The 20,224-nt window shown below is 39.6% G+C and overlaps 1 protein-coding gene and 1 long non-coding RNA gene across 4 annotated transcripts; one reads left to right on the top strand and one right to left on the bottom strand.

Moving 5' to 3' along the window:
* Positions 1-19: 19 nt before the first annotated feature.
* KLHL7 (kelch like family member 7) lies at positions 20-18,163 on the top strand. Its single transcript, XM_083578654.1, has 11 exons — positions 20-154; positions 2,618-2,720; positions 4,579-4,672; positions 4,919-5,043; positions 5,746-5,921; positions 7,110-7,284; positions 10,111-10,253; positions 12,770-13,010; positions 14,525-14,726; positions 15,200-15,297; positions 16,142-18,163. Exons 1-11 carry the CDS (start codon positions 35-37, stop codon positions 16,423-16,425), a joined length of 1,761 nt encoding a protein of 586 aa, XP_083434780.1. The 5' UTR covers positions 20-34; the 3' UTR covers positions 16,426-18,163.
* On the bottom strand, positions 2,275-20,155 carry LOC310745833. 3 transcript variants are annotated; one of them, XR_014540351.1, is made up of 6 exons: positions 20,016-20,155; positions 14,354-14,422; positions 10,099-12,053; positions 9,623-9,670; positions 9,041-9,215; positions 2,275-3,147 (listed from the first exon to the last, which is right to left on the bottom strand). It is a non-coding gene; the product is annotated as an uncharacterized lncRNA (long non-coding RNA). The 3 variants fall into 3 exon arrangements; XR_014540352.1 differs by lacking the exon at positions 9,041-9,215 and having other exon boundaries at positions 2,904-3,147; XR_014540353.1 differs by lacking the exon at positions 2,275-3,147 and having other exon boundaries at positions 6,697-9,215.
* Positions 20,156-20,224: the final 69 nt, after the last annotated feature.

Raw genomic sequence — 20,224 nt, 5'->3', positions numbered from 1 at the left:
CGGCGAGAGGGAGGCGAGGGAAGGGGAAGGGAGCATGGCGGCCTCGGCGTCGGAGAAGAGCAACAAGAAGAAGACGGAGAAGAAACTCGCCGCCCGGGAAGAAGCCAAATTGCTGGCCAGCTTCATGGGGGTCATGAACACCATGAGGAAGCAAGTAAGGCGGGGTGTGGGGTGACCGGCCTCCTAGGGCTCTTTGACCTCTGGGGTCCAATAGGAACATGTTTCTATCTCTCCCCCCCCCCGCCATGGTGTTGACCACGAGCCTGGCACCCGGGCATTTGTGAGCCCGGAGGAGTTGTAGGAGAAGAAAGCCATGGCAGGGGGGACACAGCTAACACAAAGTGCTTGGCGTTGTTTTGTTGCTGTTTGCAACAGTCCTGTAAAGTAGGCCAGTCAGGACTCCCATATTGCAGAGGTGGAGGAAGGCTGACGAGGCTCACAGATGACGCCTTGCCTAAGAATCAGAATTGTAGAGTTGGAAGGGACCCCAAGGATCATCTACTCCCACCCCCTGCAATGCTGGAATCTCAGCTAAAGCATCTGTGACAGATGGGCATCCAAGGAGAGCCCACAACCTCCCGAGGGAGGCTTTCACTGACAGATCTTACTGTCAGGAAAGTTTTTCTGTGTCTTTAGAAGGAATCTCCTTTCTTGTAACTTGACTACCTGATGAGTTCCTGTTAGAGGCGAGATTTGAGAGCAGCATCGGGATTTGTAGTGCAGTCCCTTATATTTGGGCACTGCCATGCTGCAATGGATCTCTGGTACACAGAGCAGTTGATGTGAAGCCAAGACCACCCGGTTGCATTCTTTGCTCATTTATCTGGTGTAACTCTTTGTTGTTCCACCCACAAGGATGCACTGGGGAAAAATGAGAATATTCCCAACTTCTGTTACCCTGGCAAATGTGTAAACTTAATTCAGATTAATCTTCCTTTATCTCTAGCATATGTCACCCAAGTGGATAGTATTCTAGAGATACAGAAAGGTGATCACAACAGCATAGGACAGGCGTAGGAAAACTCGGCCCTCCAGATGTTTTGGGACTATAGCTCCCATCATCCCTAGCTAACAGGACCAGTGGTCAGGGATGATGGGAGTTGTAGTCCCAAAACATCTGGAGAGCCTAGTTTGCCTGTGCCTGGCATAGGAGTTAATAGCTATCTTTTTGTGCAGGAAAGCTATTACCAGAACAACTGTTAACAGGCTGTAGGGGTTGGAGCGTTACAAATGTTGGCAAGCTGTAGTGGAAATAGTGGTTGGAGGTAACACCTTCACCATCAGCCCCCTTCCAGAAGGTACAAGTTAGTCGTGTGCTCAGTGAAGATGACTAGTGTATGACTATGAAACGGGGGTGAAAACTGCTAGTTCAATCGTGTACTTAACAGATGTGTTTGGGTAGTACCAGTCTACTGATCTATGAGGCTTAATATTTGCCTTGCTAACCTGTGGCTTGTATTCACCTTTTGCTCAGAGTAGACCTATTACAATTAATCCTAAGTAATGGACATTAATTTCAATGGGTCTACACTGAGTTGAATGCAACCAATTTTCTTCATAATCTGCTTTAGTGGTGATTTGTATTGTCATTACTTGCTAGAACTGCCACTGTACCAATTTTAAGATCTGTTACATATTTTAGCTCAGTAACAGCTTTGCTCTTGTTCAGTTGCCTTGAGGTGCTTATCTATATTTCAAGTTAAAAATGCTACACACATTGGCTAATATTCTAGCAAATATAAACACTTAAATGGTAGTCTTTCTCCCAAATAGTTGGAGGTCTAAATGGAGACAACTGGAAAATATTAAGTTTCCTTCATTGTCATTTCCACAACAGAGAAAAATAATTGTCAATGTCTTTCTTTTTCTACCTTTTCTACCTTTAGAAATTAGTTCAGCAGCTTTTAAATGATGACAGAATAATGAGAGCATCCATTAAAGTATATGCAGAGAGTACTTTTTAGGAACCTGGTCTCATTTAAAAGCTACTTAACTAACACATTAGTCACTCTGCTATTTTGGTCTATTGTGGAAATGACAATAAAGAAGCAAATGTTCAAGTTGTTTCTATTTAGACCTCCCATAAGCATTTGGGACAATGAGTGCTATTTTAAGTATGTGTTGCTGGCTACAGTATTAAGCCTGCAATCTTCTACATGCTTACCTGGAAGTAAGCCCTATTAAACTTACTAAGAATTATTTCTGAGTAGATAGGCATAGCTTTACAATGTAGGGTTTGCCAAACTGTATGCAAAAATCTCACATACTTGGAGCTGAAGAGCAGCAAAATTGTAATTGTTCATATTGTAAATGTAATTCAGTTACAAGACCAGAGTTTGAATTCCTGCCGCTATGAAGCTCAATGGATGAACTTGGGCCAGTCATTGCCTCTCAGCCTAACCTACTTCACAGGGTTGTTATGAGGATTAAATGAGGATAGGAAGAAGCACATACATTGCCTTGAGCTCCTTTGAAAAATGGTGATTTTGTCTTCAATAGTGTTTGTTGTACATTTCTGTAGGTCACTAGTTTAGCAAAAAAATAAGACTTTCTACACATTTCTCTGAAATTATGAAATATTACATGTCTTGTCATCATTTTGACTTTTTTGTGCTAGAAAACACTCTGTGATGTCATTCTCATGGTCCAGGAAAGGAAGATCCCAGCTCATCGTGTTGTACTTGCTTCAGCAAGTCACTTCTTTAACTTGATGTTTACCAGTAAGTCTTCAGCTACTCAACTTCTACTGGTTTAAATCATCATCATCATCTACTGACCAGCAGTGTTCAAAATTAGCCAGGAGCATTTTGCTACTGGCACAGGTTCAGTTGCGACTATGTAGAGATTTCTGGGCTCCAGGTTGGCGACCGCAATTTAAAAACCTCTGCCTTAGTCCATAATTAATACAATTTCCACTGTGTGTGTTTCTCTTTCTTGCATACTGGGACAAGTGGATTGTTGTAAGAGCAAGCTACAGCCAAGCAGTTAGTTGAAATCATAGAATTGTAGTGTTGGAAGGGACCTCGAGGGTCATTTAGTCCAACCCCCTGGCAGATAAGACATTCCATCGTGGTAACGGCAACCTGCAGTAGACTCAAGGTACCATTTGGCAACAAGCTTATGTACTGAGTTGATAACATTGAGGTCCTGCAAAGAAAGGGAGATTTGGTTTAATAACATATAAGTAGAAACTCTTGAATCTTGTCCAGTTATCTTTACAGTGATATTTCTTCCTTGTCTTTCATCTCTGTTGCTGGACCAACTGTCAGCCTAAGTGCAGTTTAGTAGCACCATGCAGGAGAACAACTTTAAGCCAAACCATAGCTTAGCATGAATATACTGTCTCCCAAGAAGACGATTGCAACCACTTTGCTTCTTACTAGGCTTTTTAGGTTGGTACAGCAGCTAAGCTAAACCAAGATTTGGCTTAATGTGTCATCCAACCACTGGATCATAGTTCAGGTCTCTCCTCAATCATGACTTGTAGCCAAAGGACAAGCTTTGGCCACAGATGATGCTTGAGGACAGGTGTTAACAACAGCCCCAGATTCAGACAACACACTTAGCAAAAACATGGCTTAACTGCCACCGCACTGACCTAAATGTCTAAGGAGGAGTAAAGCACCCATGGTCTCGGTGGGAGCCAGTATGTATGTGTGGTTACAGTAAGCCACACACTGACTTACCATGTCTTACATGTGAACCAGTGAAGCCACTGATTTTCCACTTGTCTTCCTAAAACTCTCTCTCACATGCAGTCAGTATATAATAAGACTTGCCAAAAATACACCTGCTTCAGAGAGACTGGCATATTTGCGACCTCCAAGCTTAATATTTAAATGTCTTTAAAAAGGGGCTCTAGAGGAAAAGAAGGTGTCCTCTTTTTATCTAACTTTAGGTGCAGATGTTTCTAAGGTCAGAACTCATTCATACCACACTAATTCATCTTTTCTAATTAAATGTTTTGGAGAATTTTCCTGTAGAGGTAGAGTTCTGCAGCTTTGTCTGCAATTTGAGAATACCATGGTACTAACTTAAGTGCAGTGCACTGAAGTGTGACTGGGATTAGTCTGTTTTTTCTTTTTTAATTTTTACATCAAGGATAGGGAAACCTATAGTCCTCCAGATATTCTTGGACTGTCTCCCATCAGCCTCAGCTGGCACAGCCAATAGTGAGGGATGATGGGAGTTGTCCAGCAGGAAGGCCACAGGTTCCCATTCCTACCTTGTGCTGGGTTGAAATGTATGTAAGACTGGGATGTAGTTTTGTGAGACCAGAAGTTCTTGATACACCTATTCTTAGTGTACTTGTTTTTCTGTAAATAAGATTTCTATAAGTAATATGGAATTAGGAAAACAGTTGTTAATACATTTAAATCTAGATACCAGCTTGGTCAATTCTAGGTTCTGTTGCTCATTTTGTAACTGATCTCTGCGATTGTCTTGAAGTTCGCTTAACAACTTCCATTGCAACTGTCCCCCCCGCCCTTAAATTAGAGTAGCAGGTCCTTTGAGATGTGGGTGCAGGGATGGAATTGTTGTTCAGGTTAGATGATGGTGTTATGTATCTAATTGCAGCAAATATGATTGAATCAAAGTCTTATGAAGTGGAGTTAAAAGATGCAGAGCCAGATATTATTGAGCAGCTTGTGGAGTTTGCTTATACTGCAAGGTAGGTTTATTTATAACTCTTAATATCTGCCCATCAGATAGCTTCATGTGAAGCCCAGAAAAGCTGTTAAGTGCATTAATGCTATTTTAATTATTTGTTTAACAGGTACTACTGTATCTGCCTGTAACATACTGTGTTGCTGTTCTAGTGGTTGAAAATCCTAGTTTAATCTAGCTATGTGTATTATCATGTTCCCAGTTCTTGTTGAAAATGTTTTGGTCATAGTAATGTTGCTACTTTTTTCAGAATTTCCGTAAACAGCAACAATGTCCAATCATTGTTAGATGCTGCAAATCAATATCAAATTGAACCTGTGAAAAAAATGTGTGTGGACTTCTTAAAAGAGCAAGTTGATGCTTCAAATTGTCTTGGTAAGATGGCTCTCTCTATATTGTTTTTAAGAACTCTTGATATTTTTCAAAATTGGCACTTTGGGTCCGTGATTATTTCATTTTTAGGACAGTCTTGCTAATGATACATTTCATGTATTATTCTATTGGAAAACAAGTTTTATGGTTTGAAAATGTATTTGTCGTGCATATAGTACTGCTACAGTGCCTGCCACCTCTGATTAGCTTTCAGATAAGCCAGACTGAACTATTGTCTTCTATAGAATGTGACTACTGTTAAAGATTTTCTTCCAAGTTGCTAACATGACATCATTGTCTCTCTAGTACTTAGTGCATGACAAATTCATAGATTTCATCAATTATTTTACTTCTCAAGATAACTATTTTGGTCATTACTTTTGCCACTGATGAGAAAAAACTTATATTAAATTATTAATAACATGGTAGTTCACATAAAAAAGAAATGGGCAGCATTCTGCTCTGTCAACAGAAACTCTGTGCAAGGGGGCTTCCCCCCTCTACTTCTCCCACGCCCGCCCTGAAACTGACAGGAGGGAATTGGGATAACCCAAAAGGGAGGGGGCAAGAATGAGTGTTCCAACTAGCAAGCTGCAATGCTTGTGCAGATGGAACATTCGTAAGAGCACGACGTTTAATTCCAACCAATATGCTTTTTCATGAATTTTAAACATCTTTTCATAATTTTTTACTATCTTGCACTAGGTATAAGTGTGTTAGCAGAGTGTCTTGACTGCCCAGAGCTCAAGGCTACTGCAGATGACTTTATCCACCAGCATTTCACAGAGGTTTACAAGACAGACGAGTTTCTACAGCTAGATGTCAAACGTGTAACACATCTCCTGAATCAAGACACGCTAACTGTAAGAGCAGAAGATCAGGTGAGGGTCCAGTTTCATAGCTATCTTAGTCTTGCATCTGAAATAAGGGTTTGTGTTTTTAGCTATGTTGCTGTAAATATGCAATCTGTGTGGAAACATTTCCTGTCAAAAGTGGAATGCAAATAATTGCTGGCAGAACTTTTAGTGCCTGTATGAGTTTCCAACCAGATTCTCCAGCTTTTCAGGTCTCATCTCCCCACAAAGTCAAATGACTTAATGGAGCAGCCTTCAAAGTGGCATGGGGAGTTGTAATGTGAAAAGGGCCTCAAATATAAGAGTGCTTAACTGCATCAAAACTAAAGGATCAGTATTTGATTAATTTTTGGCAGGAAAAAAGACTGGAACATCAGGTGCTTGAAGTAGGAGTCGCTATAGTATCCTATTTTTTTTATGAGAAATGTTGTTTAAAAAGTGCCCTCAAGGAAAGATTTGTTCCAGAACAGATTGAGACTTTCTGGCATCTGATATTTCCCCCCCCCCCTCCTTTTTGCTGTTTGTGGCGTTTTCTCAGTTTTGTAGTTGGTTTTCTGTCTCGTTCTTGGATATCATGGTGTAATGTTTGACAGTTGAAGCGACTCTAAAAACATTGAGAGTAGTTACTATGAAGGACCAAAAGGTATTAGCATAGCTACTACTATATCTGGGATTTTTCCACGTTATCTAATTGCTTCAAGAAAGTGTAAACTTTTCACTGAAACAAAGTTAGATCCTTTCAGTGTGGTGGATCCCATTTAGTGGGGGGGGGGGGACATAAAAATTGCTTCAGTGGCTGAAATATGTTAGAAGTGAAATTGTATTTTCCAGGTAAGTGGCAGTGCTGTGAGTTATTTCACTCCAATTTACACATGCATGTTCACTTTGTAATAATTATCATAAAATAACTTGGTCTATCTTAGTTCAGCTGTTGCTTGTGGTTTCACAACTCTGAATAGTCATGGCTTTGAATTTTTTTATCTCAGGAGATCAGAAGCAGCTTTTAAATTTGGGATTTCTTCTTAGCCATTCCTGAATGAGGGACTTAAACCCATCTAACTGGCAATATAAGGTATAGCAAGTAATTATTTTTAAAAGCCCTTTGAAGATCCTAAGTTAGACTTCCTTTCTGTAACAGCTGAGCTATCAATTTCCTGGTTCTATAGATGGCTGCTACTATAAGTACACAGATGTATTTTTCTTTCTTATTTCTAGGTTTATGATGCTGCCGTCAGGTGGCTGAAGTATGACGAGCCAAACCGTCAGCCTTACATGGTTGACATTCTTGCTAAAGTCAGGTTTCCTTTAATTTCAAAGAATTTCCTCAGTAAAACAGTACAAGCTGAGCCACTTATCCAGGACAACCCTGAGTGCCTCAAAATGGTTATAAGTAAGTTTATCTTCCAAGTTGTCTCAACTCTCTGTAAAGTTTTTCTTTAAGAAAATTTAAATTTAAATCCATTTAAATGCATTTTAGCATGTAAATACAAAAGAAAGGTAGGATTAACCCTGTTCTCTCTGTGCCAGGAAGCTGAATCAAAGCCGACTAGTAGCCCTTAATATCTGCATTCTATTTCCTGCAGTTAGAACTATGTCTAATAAATTGCAGACTATATGAGCTTCATAGTTCAGAGTCTTCCACCTTCAAAAATCTCATTTGTGTGTCACAGCCTTGAACAGTGGATACCAAAATAAGGAAATGCCTTGTCGTTACGGGACAGCTTCGAGCAGTTATGGGTCACTTCAGAGTTTCATAAAATTGTAAGAGCCTGCTGGATCAGACCAGTTGCCCATCTAGTCAAGCATCCTGTTCTCACAGTGGCCAACCAGATGCCTATGGGAAGCCTAACAGCAGGAGCTGAGCACAAGAGCAGTGTCCCCTCCTGCAGTTTCCAGCAACTAGTAGCATACTGCCTCCAATTGTGGAGGCAGAGCATAGCCTTTGTGGTTAGTGATAGCCTTATCCTCCATAAATAACCATTTAAAGCCATCCAAATTGGTCACCATCACTGCCTCCTGTGGGAGTGAAGTCCATAGCATAACAGTGTACTGTGTAAAGAACTACTATTGTCTGTCCTGAATCCTCAGTATTTAGCTTCATTGGTTGTCCATGAGTTTGTGTTATGAGATGGGGGGGGGGGGACGGACTTATTTGCATCCACTTTTCCCATACCATGGTTCATCTTATACACTTCTATGTCACCTTTTACTTGCTTTCTCTCTAAAGAGGCCCCAATGCTGCAACCTCTCCTCCCAGGGGAGTTGCTCTATCCCCTTGATCACGGTTGCCCTTTTCTGAGTGCAATTGCACCATTGATTTGTATAACAGTAGTTCTGCTGGCGCAGTAGTTTTCCTGGTGCTTGTCGAGTGATACTCTGAACTCTAAGCACCCATTGAAGCAGGCAGCCCAGCTTGCATGTTGAGCACACTGCTTTATGGAAGTGAGTCGTGGGCAGCTTACAATCACCAGAAGCCTTCCACATTTGCTATATAAGGAAGATTTTGGGCATCACATGACAGGACAGAATCTCAAACAAGGATGTGCTCTCCCAAGCCTACATTCCCAGCACTCCTGTCTCAAAGTCTTCAGTGGCTTGGTCATGTCCACAGAATGGAAGATGGCAGGATCCCCAAAGACGTGCTCTACAGGCAGCTGGCTTCAGACACCAGGCCCATTGGCAGACCAACTCTTGTGTTATGAAGTGGTATGCAAACATGACATGAATGATGGCAATATCAATCCCCCAGCATGGAGATCCCTTGGAGATGATCGAGTACCTAGAGACAGCCAGTCAGCAACAAAACATGTCTCTCCTGCATCAGTCTCTACAGCCACAGCAGACATCGTACCTCTCCAACGGTTTGACTTCACCCCTAAGGGCACACTCCTCCATTGTCTCCTGAGATAGATGCCAACAACTACGGTGAACATAGTCCTCCAGTGTTTAAAGGGCTTCACCTATCTTTCAGTTTGCTTTTGAGCGTAATTGAATTCTTTTCTTTGCCCTTTAAACCCTAAATGGTCTGGGACCAGGGAATCTGGAGGACTGCATTTCCCCCATTATATCAATTTAGATTTCCCAAGGTCTGACTCCAGTTTTCCCCACCACTTAATAATAGTAGAAGGCCTTCTCTGTGTTGGCACCTTGGTTCTAGAATTCCCTCGGCTACAAGTTCAAGTTTGTTTGTCTTTGTGCCCTTGTGTACTTTTTGTTCCAGCTGGAGTGAAGATGAAGAAAGTGCTCTAGGATTTTTCTGTGAGCTGCATGTCCTATTTGGATGAGTGGGGGGGGGGGGTGGCAGCAATGATCCTGGGAATCCTGTACAAAGACAAGTATAATCAACATCTTCCTTCCCCCTTTCCTTCTGTTGATTACTGCAGCTATGGGTTGGTGGCTAGCCAGCATCCATCCACCTTTCACCTAACCCCAGGAAAACACCCCCACCAAATCATCCCACCCTCCTCTTCGCTAAAGTAACTTATTTCAGTAAACTGGGCCCCACTTTAAGATGCAAAATAGAAGATACCAGAGTATACATTACCAAAGGCCACCTTAATACCTGAAAAAAATAGTTATTGGAAGGATCAGTATGCCTTTAAAACCAGCTCGTATGTTTCAGATTTCTTAGGCTTCAGATATAATTGGTAAGAACATTAATATCTATACAAAAATAGCCTGAATAATGACATTTCTCTCAGCTGTTGAAGAACAGTAAACCTACGCACCACCATCTGTGTCTTCAATGCAGATCCGGGCTGCTTCTCAAGTATATGCTAAGTCAAAACAAAGAAAAAGAAGGAAAGACTGGATAAAACCTTTAAGCTGTGTTCTTGTTTAGGTGTAGTGAGAAATATTTTATAGATACTAAGCTTTATTTAAAACATATTGGATGTTGATGTTTCTTCCCAGTGTATTTGATGACATACTTAGTGGCATAATATTCTGAGTTTATTCCATAGTAATCAGTTTGTCTCACTGTACAGGTACTTTATACATATCAGTGAATATAGAAACATGTTTTAAAGACACTTCATCGTTATTATTTTTTTGTGGCAGCCTTTCTGTATTTCAGAGGTTGCATGTGATTTTTGAAAAATGGTTAAAAACAGACTTTTATTTTTCCCCTCCTCTTTAATTTTTGTCTATCCTTGCTTTGGAAACAGAGATTTCTCTTAGAATTACATGGAATCATTGTGTATGCCTTCTGGTTTAGGTGGCATGAGATACCATCTGCTTTCTCCAGAGGACAGAGAAGAGTTGGTGGATGGCACCCGCCCGCGAAGAAAAAAGCATGATTACCGCATTGCCTTGTTTGGTGGCTCACAGCCACAGTCATGTCGGTATTTTAATCCAAAGGTAGCTCTGATCTTTCAGAATTTCAACAGATAGTGTGTAGTCGAAAAATTCATCATCTCTTTCATTATATAACCAGTTTCATCACTACAGATATAGATATGAGAATAGATATAAAATTAGTTTGTTCTTGCACTTGTGAGATTTCACAAAACAAGCCTTTTTGTTGTTAAATTGTGGGTGGACAGGTTGTAAGGAACAATGTAATAAGGGATAGCAAGATGATATAGGGAACTTTCTGTAGTGCAGAGCTTTTTTGAGGTTTCTATGGCAACTTTAATGTTTCTTACACTTACGTATGGGCTTTCATTGTTGCTAGAAATAGATTTCTATTTTGTATAGTCGTTTATAAATTAAAATCCCCAAATAGTTGATCATTATTAAAGTAACAAATTTGAATCCTGTGAAAACTCACATGGGGAAATGGGGAAAACTGGTCTGAGAGGAAGTATGTCCTCCAAGCCCAATAAATCCCCCTCTTGTGATCATTTCAGCAAATGGAGTAGTCTGTCAGAAGGATGCTTTGTGGGAGTGAAGGCCCCTCTTATTTGAACAACCTAAAAGTGAGCATTAGTTACTTGTTTTATGGCTTTCAGAATCCTTGCTGTGGTGCCTCAGCAATGTCTATTGGGGTGGGAGTTACTGAATTGTCATCTTATGCTTGCTATCTTTAGAAGATGTTCTGTCAGCCTCTGCTAGTGCAAGATGTTGCTGGACTAGAAAGCTATAATGATTATTGACTATATTTTTAAATTTCAGTTTTTTCCTACTCACTGCAATTCAACATATTGGCAGATAAATGCTCTATCAGTTGTTTTAAAATATATTTTCATGTGACTAATTGCACCCAGATTGAGAAAAGCACATGAATGAACATCCCATTGAGATAGTGCAAGTGCAGGTAAACAGAATCTTGTTTAGATGATCATCTTATTTATATCTGAGGTTTTTGATAAAACAGGTGATACACAGGTATGCTGGCTCAGACAATATTATTATGATTATTAATTAAATTTATATACCGCCCTATACCCACAGGTCTCACAGTGGTTCACAAGGTAAAATTACAATATAAAAACACAAAATATGTAAACAAAATATAAACATTAACAGCTGAATAACCCCATAAAACAGTTAAAAACATTTTTTTTTAAAAAAGTAAAAAATTACAATTAAAAAGCAGTTTAAAAGAATGTAGTGTCTTGTACTTTGACTGTGATATGGCTAGGATCTTACTGCTTTTTGTAACTATCTGGTTCTTGGAATGTGCATTAATTTCCATTAATTTATCCCAGTTGCTCAAATTTGGCTGTGTTTGTATACATGTTTCAACCCTACTGATGACACTGCTGGTGTTTTTTGCAGCACCATTTGTAGTTTATTACAGGTAAACCAACTGAAGGTACATTATAGATCATTTGTAGCATGGAGAATGAGTTCTTTGTTGCCATGACAACAAATTTTCCCCAGTTCTATTTTATCTGATTATATTCCTTAAGATCTGCTATTTTCTTCTCAACACTTTTTGGTATTGTTCTGTTCTTTCTTGACTCCATTTATCTATTGAATTTTAAAATCAAGCCAACATAACAGCCAGGAGTTTCTCAAAACATAGTCTCAGTTGGTTACTTTTGCCCTCCTCTCTACCCCTATCCTCCAGTTAATTATTGTTGATGCCCCAAATGTAAGGAAGATGTGAAGATAACACATTAACATAATTAATCTCTGCAAATGAGTGTGAAGGACGTTTTCAATAATTATGGTGTTGTCTGAGCAGTGTGTCCACTGTAGACAGGATTCCACCTATAATAAAAGAGTGGTAAAGACAGTAACAGTGGCCTATTAGTTCTAAGCCCCAGTCTTTTCAAAACCCACTATAATACATGCAAATAAGTTTTCCACTGTTCCGTAAACTCACATTTATTTATTTATTTAAGATACTGTACACCACTTTTCAGGCAGACATCATAAAGCAGTTTGCATAAAACATTAAAATCAATCAAAGCTATGCAGTGAAATAGCAAAGACATGCTACAAGGGGAGAAAAAAAATTGTGAAAACTAAAACTCCTGTCAGAGCAAAATGGTTCCTGAGCAAAATCAGCCTTGTAGTGGCAGTTGGTTGGGAAAGGCCACTCGGAGAATACCAGGAGCTAGATAGCAGACAGCTTTCCAGGCTCTTCTCCACATCGTTTCCCAACATACAATTGTGGTGTACTACTATTATCAAGGTACTGTCTATTTTTATAAAAGCATAGTGGTTAGAGTGTTGGACTAAGACGAGTTGCATGCAAGTTGAAGTTCTTACTTCTTTATAAAGCTTCTATGACTTTGAGAGTCACTATTTGTCAGCCTAAATTACCCCACAACGTAATTTTGAGGGTAAAATGGACAGGGGGAAGAACCATGTATGCCACACCAGCTTCATTGGACAAATAAATAAATAACAATGGTCTCAGAATTCTGAAGAATTTACACAGCGCAGTATTCTCTCCCAAACATCTGTCTTTTCTCATACAGGATTACAGCTGGACAGACATCCGATGTCCCTTTGAAAAGCGGAGGGATGCAGCTTGTGTTTTCTGGGACAACGTGGTTTATATTTTGGGCGGCTCCCAACTTTTTCCTATAAAGCGAATGGACTGTTACAATGTTGTGAAAGACAGCTGGTATTCCAAGCTGGGACCTCCAACACCTCGGGATAGCCTTGCAGCTTGTGCAGCAGAGGGTAAAATATATACATCTGGTGGTTCTGAAGTAGGTAAGACACTTGAAGGGTCTGCTGGTGGGTCTGTAAAGTAGAAGTTGTGTGTGGCACCCTAATGTTGTCATTGAATTTTACTTTAGAAAAGAAATGGCACTCACTGACAAAACTCAGAAGCCATCTTATCCAATGTGGGCCTTAAAACATAGAGCAAAAAACAAAAATTCAGTGAACTGTATCCAACTAAGTTCTACTCTGAATACACTCTTTGAAATTAATGGACCTAAGTTAGTCATGCCCCTGAATTTCAATAGGACTAGTCTTAGTATGACTAGTATTGGATACAACAGTGTATTTTTAGAAGGGATATTTGTCATATCAGCTTCATTTAGCCTCCTAAATCTGGAAATGAAAGTACTGTATATATCTGACATTTATCTGTAACTTACAGTACAACTGGTACAGATAGCAAGAGTTCATGGTTTACCTCACCCCCAGGCTGCAACCCTATTCCCACTTGTATTTTTGTGGGACAGCTCAGAAAATACTACAGTTGGGACATCGTAGATAGTGAGCATTTGCAGGGGATAATGAACATGTGTGGGATAGATTAAATACCCACTAGTTCTCCCCTGCAAATTCATTTCCCACATTAGCTTTGTCAGGCAAACTTGCTTCATAACGTGTATGTCTAGTACAGATCTATTGGACTGTTGCAGCAAGTGAAGCTCAGTCCACCTTTCCTAATGGTTTTGCCAGTTTGCACTCACTATGGGGAGAGTGTCTTCCTTCTGTGGTTCTATCTTTGCTGCCATGTTGAGAGGATTGGGAGAGAAGGTATCCAACCTTTTCAGTATTTATTCACGTTCAAAACGGAAAACACCAGTGCTCTGTTATGTGGCATCTTTCTATCTAAGAAAGCCAGAGCAGGTAACAAAGATTCAAACAACAAAAATAGAATAGCCAAAATCTAAAATACCAAACAGAACACATTCATAGATTTAACATCTGCTAAACAGTAAAGCAGGAGCTGCTTCATTCTCTTCCTTCCATTCCTTAAGTGCTTGCCTGAAAAAAACTGGCTTGGAGCTGAAAGGATAAGACAGAGAATGCCAAGTCACCATCTCTGGAAAGGGTGTTGCAAAGTCTGAGCACCAGCATTGAGAGAGGAATATACCAGATATCCACCTATCTTAATCTCTGATACCAGGGCATTCAGAGCAGGACTGCGAGTAGTGATATCAGCAAATGGGCAGTTCCATGTGGATTATGCTATTGCTGCAAAGGAAGACTTTGTTTCCTGAATTGTATATATTTTGGATGCAGATGGCATAGAAAAGAATTTTTTTAAAAGGATTATCAGTATCACAGGAAGGTTGCTTGTATATAGGATCACGTACCTTGTTTTGGAAAACATAACCTTAAAACCGTACAGCTTGAAGTGTCATGTGAAGCATTCAACTGCTGCACTAGAAGACGAATTACAACAGTGACCTTATTGCAATGTTGCATGTAATTCATGGAATCTCCAAATATTCTCTAAATCAGTTTGCTTGTCTCTTTATTTAAAGGAAACTCTGCATTATATTTGTTTGAATGCTATGATACCAGAACAGAAAGTTGGCACACAAAGCCCAGTATGCTGACTCAGCGATGCAGTCATGGGATGGTAGAGGCAAATGGTCTCATATACGTATGTGGAGGAAGTTTAGGAAACAATGTTTCTGGAAGAGTCTTGAATTCCTGTGAAGTTTATGATCCAGCAACAGAAACGTATGTATTGATTTCAATCAATTTTATTGTGTGTTTAACCATCTACAGGCCAATTACACAAATGCAACTTCTTCTGGAGTGCCTGTCCCTGGCAGATTTGTGAGGCTCTTTCACTGCTTGCATTAGGAGGGCAGTTAAAACTTTTAAATCAGGTTTTAAAGCCTTTTAGATATTTCAGATGCTGTGAATTTTGTTTGTTGTTAATATTGTTCTACCGTTTATTATGTCACGTATTTTTATATGGAGCAAGAGCTTTTAAGCAACCAAAATTAGCTTAGATCTGTGCTCCATTTTAACTGACAGTTCCTCTGGCATGCTTTCGCAATAGTGGAACTAAATCATGTTAACTATAAATTCCCTTCTCTGCAATTTTGGTATTTACTTGATGGTATTTACTTGCTGGAAAAAGAACTGCTCATGGTATGAAATTGAGTGAACGTGTTTTTAAAATTACATGCTTTAAATATTTTCAGGTGGACAGAGCTGTGTCCGATGCTTGAAGCCCGAAAAAATCATGGACTTGTGTTTGTGAAAGACAAAATATTTGCCGTTGGGGGACAGAATGGCTTAGGTAATTGATATTTTTTATTAAAATCTGCTGTGCCAAAGGTAAGATGTACCAATAATTGTGCCAGCTACAGCTTCTCAAAATTGGCCAGCTTTGGATGGATGTGACAGTTTCAAGTCGACTGACTGGTGAAGATTGTTGGACCACCAGCTTAATGGCAGAATGAGCTGTGTCCCTGCATGTTTTTAGGGTGTTTAGTGGAAGGAGTCTTGCAGTCATGCCTCACTGGAAGAGTGAATATGAGATATTTGCTGTTTGACCAGACTTGTCCAGACCTGCAGTTTTGCTGTTAATGGTATCACATGTAGAGTATTTTTTTAAAATAAACACTTCTCTACCAGTACACTGTAATTTTACATACTCTCCCATATATGAAAGTCATCTACAAAGCATATATCCATCATGACTGGGATTGTCCTATACATAGGGTTAAATACCATTTATATAGAAAATTAAAATATTTTCTCCTTAAAGCAGTGGAAATTGAGACTTTTAAGAGAACAATTCTATACCTACGTATCTCAGAGTAAGTGCCATTGTAATCAATGGCAGTTACTTCTGAGTAGACATTTAGGATTACAATGTAAATTTGGAATTATCACCCTGCGATAACTTTGATCTTGTTTTCAAACCTTGGATTTTGTTTCCTTTCCTCAGTTATTAAGTCCCAGATAATTTTAGATGCTAAATTTTTCAAACCATCCTTGCAGCTATTGCTATTGCTTTTACTTCACCATACTAGAGGAAGTTCCACTTGGGAAGGATTCTGTATCTCAAATGATCACTATGTTGAAGTTTGAGAAACCATGGTTGATACTTATCTGTGTGTTTTCCCTTCTCTTTAAAGGTGGCTTAGACAATGTGGAATATTATGACATTAAAGTGAATGAGTGGAAGATGGTCTCTCCCATGCCATGGAAAGGTGTGACTGTAAAATGTGCTGCTGTGGGTTCCATAGTTTATGTCTTAGCAGGCTTTCAGGGTGTAGGTCGTTTGGGGCACATCCTTGAGTATAATACTGAAACTGATAAATGGATAGCCAACTCTAAAGTCCGTGCTTTCCCAGTGACCAGCTGTTTAATCTGTGTAGTTGATACTTGCGGAGCAAATGAGGAGACACTAGAAACATGAAGATTTCAGGATTGCTACTTATGATGTTTCTGCATTTCAATTTCATCTTGTCAAGATGTCGGTACTACAGAATTTTTTTGGATGAAATCCTTCACTTTATCTCCACTATGTGTATAAGGTGGATTTGCTTGTCAAAGTTCTATTTTTTGGAAGTAACTCAAGAATCTACAACCCTAGATTGAAGACACATGAAGTTTCCTTAAGATGTATTTGTGCAGTTTTGCCACAAACTCTGCTGTCTAAGTATATTGTGAAATATTCCAACAAGAGATTATTACTTTTTAGTAACCTTCATTTTTCAGTTTGAAATAATTAAAATCTTCAGGTAGCAAAAATGAATGAAACAAACCCTATTAGTTGGAGTAACTTTGCTCAAACATCTGTTCTGCTGAAACATCTGTTCTACAAAGAGAGATACTGCATTACTTCAATGAAGGTCCCCCACAGGATGGTATCCAGTTACTGAGTGAAACATATTGTGCTTTCTAACTATTTATGGTACTGAGCAGGCTCAGATAACTAGGGGCATATCTTATATGAGCATCTTTCACGCAACTGGAATGGTGACTGGCAACAGGCAATTACTCCCTCCTCCATGTTCTTAATGCCATTTGTGCAAAGCCACAAACCTGTGGTATGTTTCCACTATGTCCTGTCCACCATGTGCATGGGATATGATTTTTTTCATTAGTGCATCTACTTCCTAAAATATTTACTGTGCAGATGAGGGTACATACTGCACCTCTCTACAGGAGTCCTACCTAGGCATACTAGAAGGCAGCTGTTCATTTACAGGAGAAAGTAAATGTGGTGTTAGGAATAGTTGGAGTGGCAATTCCATCCAGGCAATTTCCATTCATTGGTTTTGTCCCTAATTGCAGTCTAATAAGTTGTAGAGTAGCCGAAGTAAAACCCAGGAAATAAGTTTGTTTAGAGTGTCTGTTCCTTCCAATTCCTTGTTCTCATTGGGGTAGATAAAAATTCATACCATTTTTTACATGCCTGATTTAATATGCATCTGAAGTTCCAAAAACTGCATAGTGTGTACTGTAAAAAGATTGACATAAGCTTACATGTGAGAAAGTGAACGACTTAGGAGTTGTGCAAAAACATGTTTGGGGTATAATATGTGCTTTAGGTTGAGAACATCCTATATTATTTAAAGTACATTTTTGTATACTTTGTAATACTGCCTTTAATACTATGTTAAAGTGATACACATAAATGCAGCGTGATGCAAGTCTAATATTTAAAATGACTATTTTTTCATGTTGGGTCTTTAAACAAATTCTGAAGCACATTTTTTATATTATGTTTTAAAGTATTTCCCTCCCCTCAAACCTTTTGCCAAAAATGGAATAATTTGATCAATAAGAAACTTAAATCTAGCAGATGCTAGTTTTAACTTTGTTTTTAAAGGGGCTTCCCATATAGTGCACATTTAACTTCCATCAGTCCAAATATGGACCATCCAGTATGAAAACTCATTTTCCTTAATTCTAGATATATCCCTGTTACGTAACTAGACATTGTGTGACAAAACTGATTCATTGTCAGTTCTTAGTAAATGGACTCGGTGCAACAAGTTTTATTGGACTGTTTTTGTGTATTAACAAATAATGTATTGATAAACCTTGCCTACTGATTACTTTTGCTAAGTAGAAGCAATTTTTTTGGAAACATACCTCAGTGAGGCTTGTTGTCAGTAAACTTTGTTAAATAAATATGTTTTTCTTAAGGTGGTCTTGAAGTGTTCATTTAATAGTCCATGTTAACATATGTGAAGAGACTTTATTTCCATAACCTGGACTATCTTTTAGGGAAAATCAGTAGCATTATCTTTGGAAAGAAAAGATCTGTTCCAGCCCTTTCCCAATTGTATTCTTCATTCAAGGAAAAGCTCATTCTAATGTGGGAGTCCATATTAAAAGATAGAAAAGAAATCTAAGCAAATTTTATGAATACACAAGTAGAGGAAGAAACTCTTTAAGGCAGCAATTTGTAGGGCTGACAATGAAGTAGTACATAGAATAGAATACTTGACAAGAGTGTCTGCTTTCAAATAGACCTGCCTGTACATTAAGATTGATGTGGAATGCTGCCTTGATTGTGCCACATTTGCCTGAAATTCAATATGTGCCAAGATGGAAAAAAAGGATTCTTGTTACAGGTGCCTTGAATTCACTTGCTTCTCAAATACAAGTGGCACCAACTCTTGGTACCAGTTGAAGAGTAGTTCACCCAGGTGTTTGGGTAAATCTGCTGCCTATGATGATTTTATTGGTTTTTGCATATTTTATTCTGCTGTTCTATTATGTATTTTTAATTTAACCTGCTTCTGAATTTTAGTAATAGTAAAAAAAAATACATCAAATAAAAAAACCTAGTACTTAGGAGCAAAGACATATCTGTGGGTGCTCTTATTGTACACTTTTCTCATTTAACAACATTTTTGAATGCTGCCAATAGAGTTTTGAGGAATAGAAATCAAGGTGCATGAAAGTTACTTTCAAGTCAGTGTTAGCATTGGAAGTAGTAGATATGGAAGCCAACTTCCAGTGCACATTGCTTTTCATTGAGGTTAATCTCTGCTATTTCATACGGCTGTTCTTTGAGAGCTGAAGGCATGGTTTGAAAAAGGCACCAATCTAAACTCTAGTGCAAGTTAAGAAGTAGAGGGGTAGAGATCGATAAACTAAACCTAGAACAACAGACACTGCTCTTTGGACATTTGTTAAGTGATTGCTGCTGGGAAACGGTTCCTATCATTTGAAGTCTCCAAAGAAGAAAAAGCAAGTAAAGACAAGGTACAACTTTAAGAAAAGAGAACCACATTGACACACTCGCGTCTCTATTTGGATTTAGAGTCAAAACGACAAAATGTTGATGTATAGTCTTATTTCTATAAGTTCAGGGCTCTTAATGTGAACTTAGTCACACGTGATCTTTGGATGAAGGGTGGCATATAAAGTTAATAAAGAAATAAGAACCACCCTACTGCCTTGGCATAAAAGGCTCATCTAGTAGGCAATAGCCACTGTGGGAATCCTAAGTAGTCGCATGGGGGTAGCCAGGATTTATGTTGGGGTGGCAGGCTTTAAGTTAGTGGGGCAGAACCTCAGTTACTTAGTATTTTTTATTGATTTACTTGATTTGGGGGCGGCACCAAACCCCTTGGCTACAGCCATGAGTAGTTGCTTTCCAAAAGCCCATAGCTGCCGCACAAAGCAAATAGCCTTTGCTGCTTTTGCTCCCCAGGAACTTAAGCGTCCCCTGAACCTGGAAAGTCACCATCAGGAGGAGAGTTACGGGTGAGGGTGGAGGAATAAAACAAAAAGACACCTGTTCATGTGTTTTTCCTAGCTAACCCTGCAGCATTTGGGGGCTGACAGTGCACTATGACGTACAGTGCTTGCCAAATTTCTGTCATACACAGACTCTTGGCTCATCTGACGATGTCGGCTCCACGAAAGCTGACGGGTTTTGCCATCATTTAGCGCGGCGCTCCCGTGCTGCCTGCGGTCTTAACCCGCCGCCGCTTCCTCGTAGGAGAAGAAACCCCCACCGAATTCAACCGTCGCTGAGCAGACCTGGGCAGGAGGACGGCGCTGCCGCACGTCGTCGTCTCTGAAAAGTCATGCCATAGTTTGGAAGAGCGAGGAAACGGCGCTTCGAAGCCTCGCCGCGGCTCCTCAACGGCCGCTCTCAACGGCTCTTGCGCGCGCCGAAGCGGTTTGTTGTTTTTTCGTTTCCACCAACGGCCACCGGGCTGCTGACGTCTTAGGAAAGAGCCGTTCGG

The sequence above is a fragment of the Podarcis filfolensis genome, assembly GCF_964270895.1.
Source record: "Podarcis filfolensis genome assembly, chromosome: 12".
Lineage (NCBI taxonomy): Eukaryota > Metazoa > Chordata > Lepidosauria > Squamata > Lacertidae > Podarcis > Podarcis filfolensis.
Note: the sequence above shows the minus strand (reverse complement) of the source record. Positions and strands in the feature narration are given on the sequence as shown.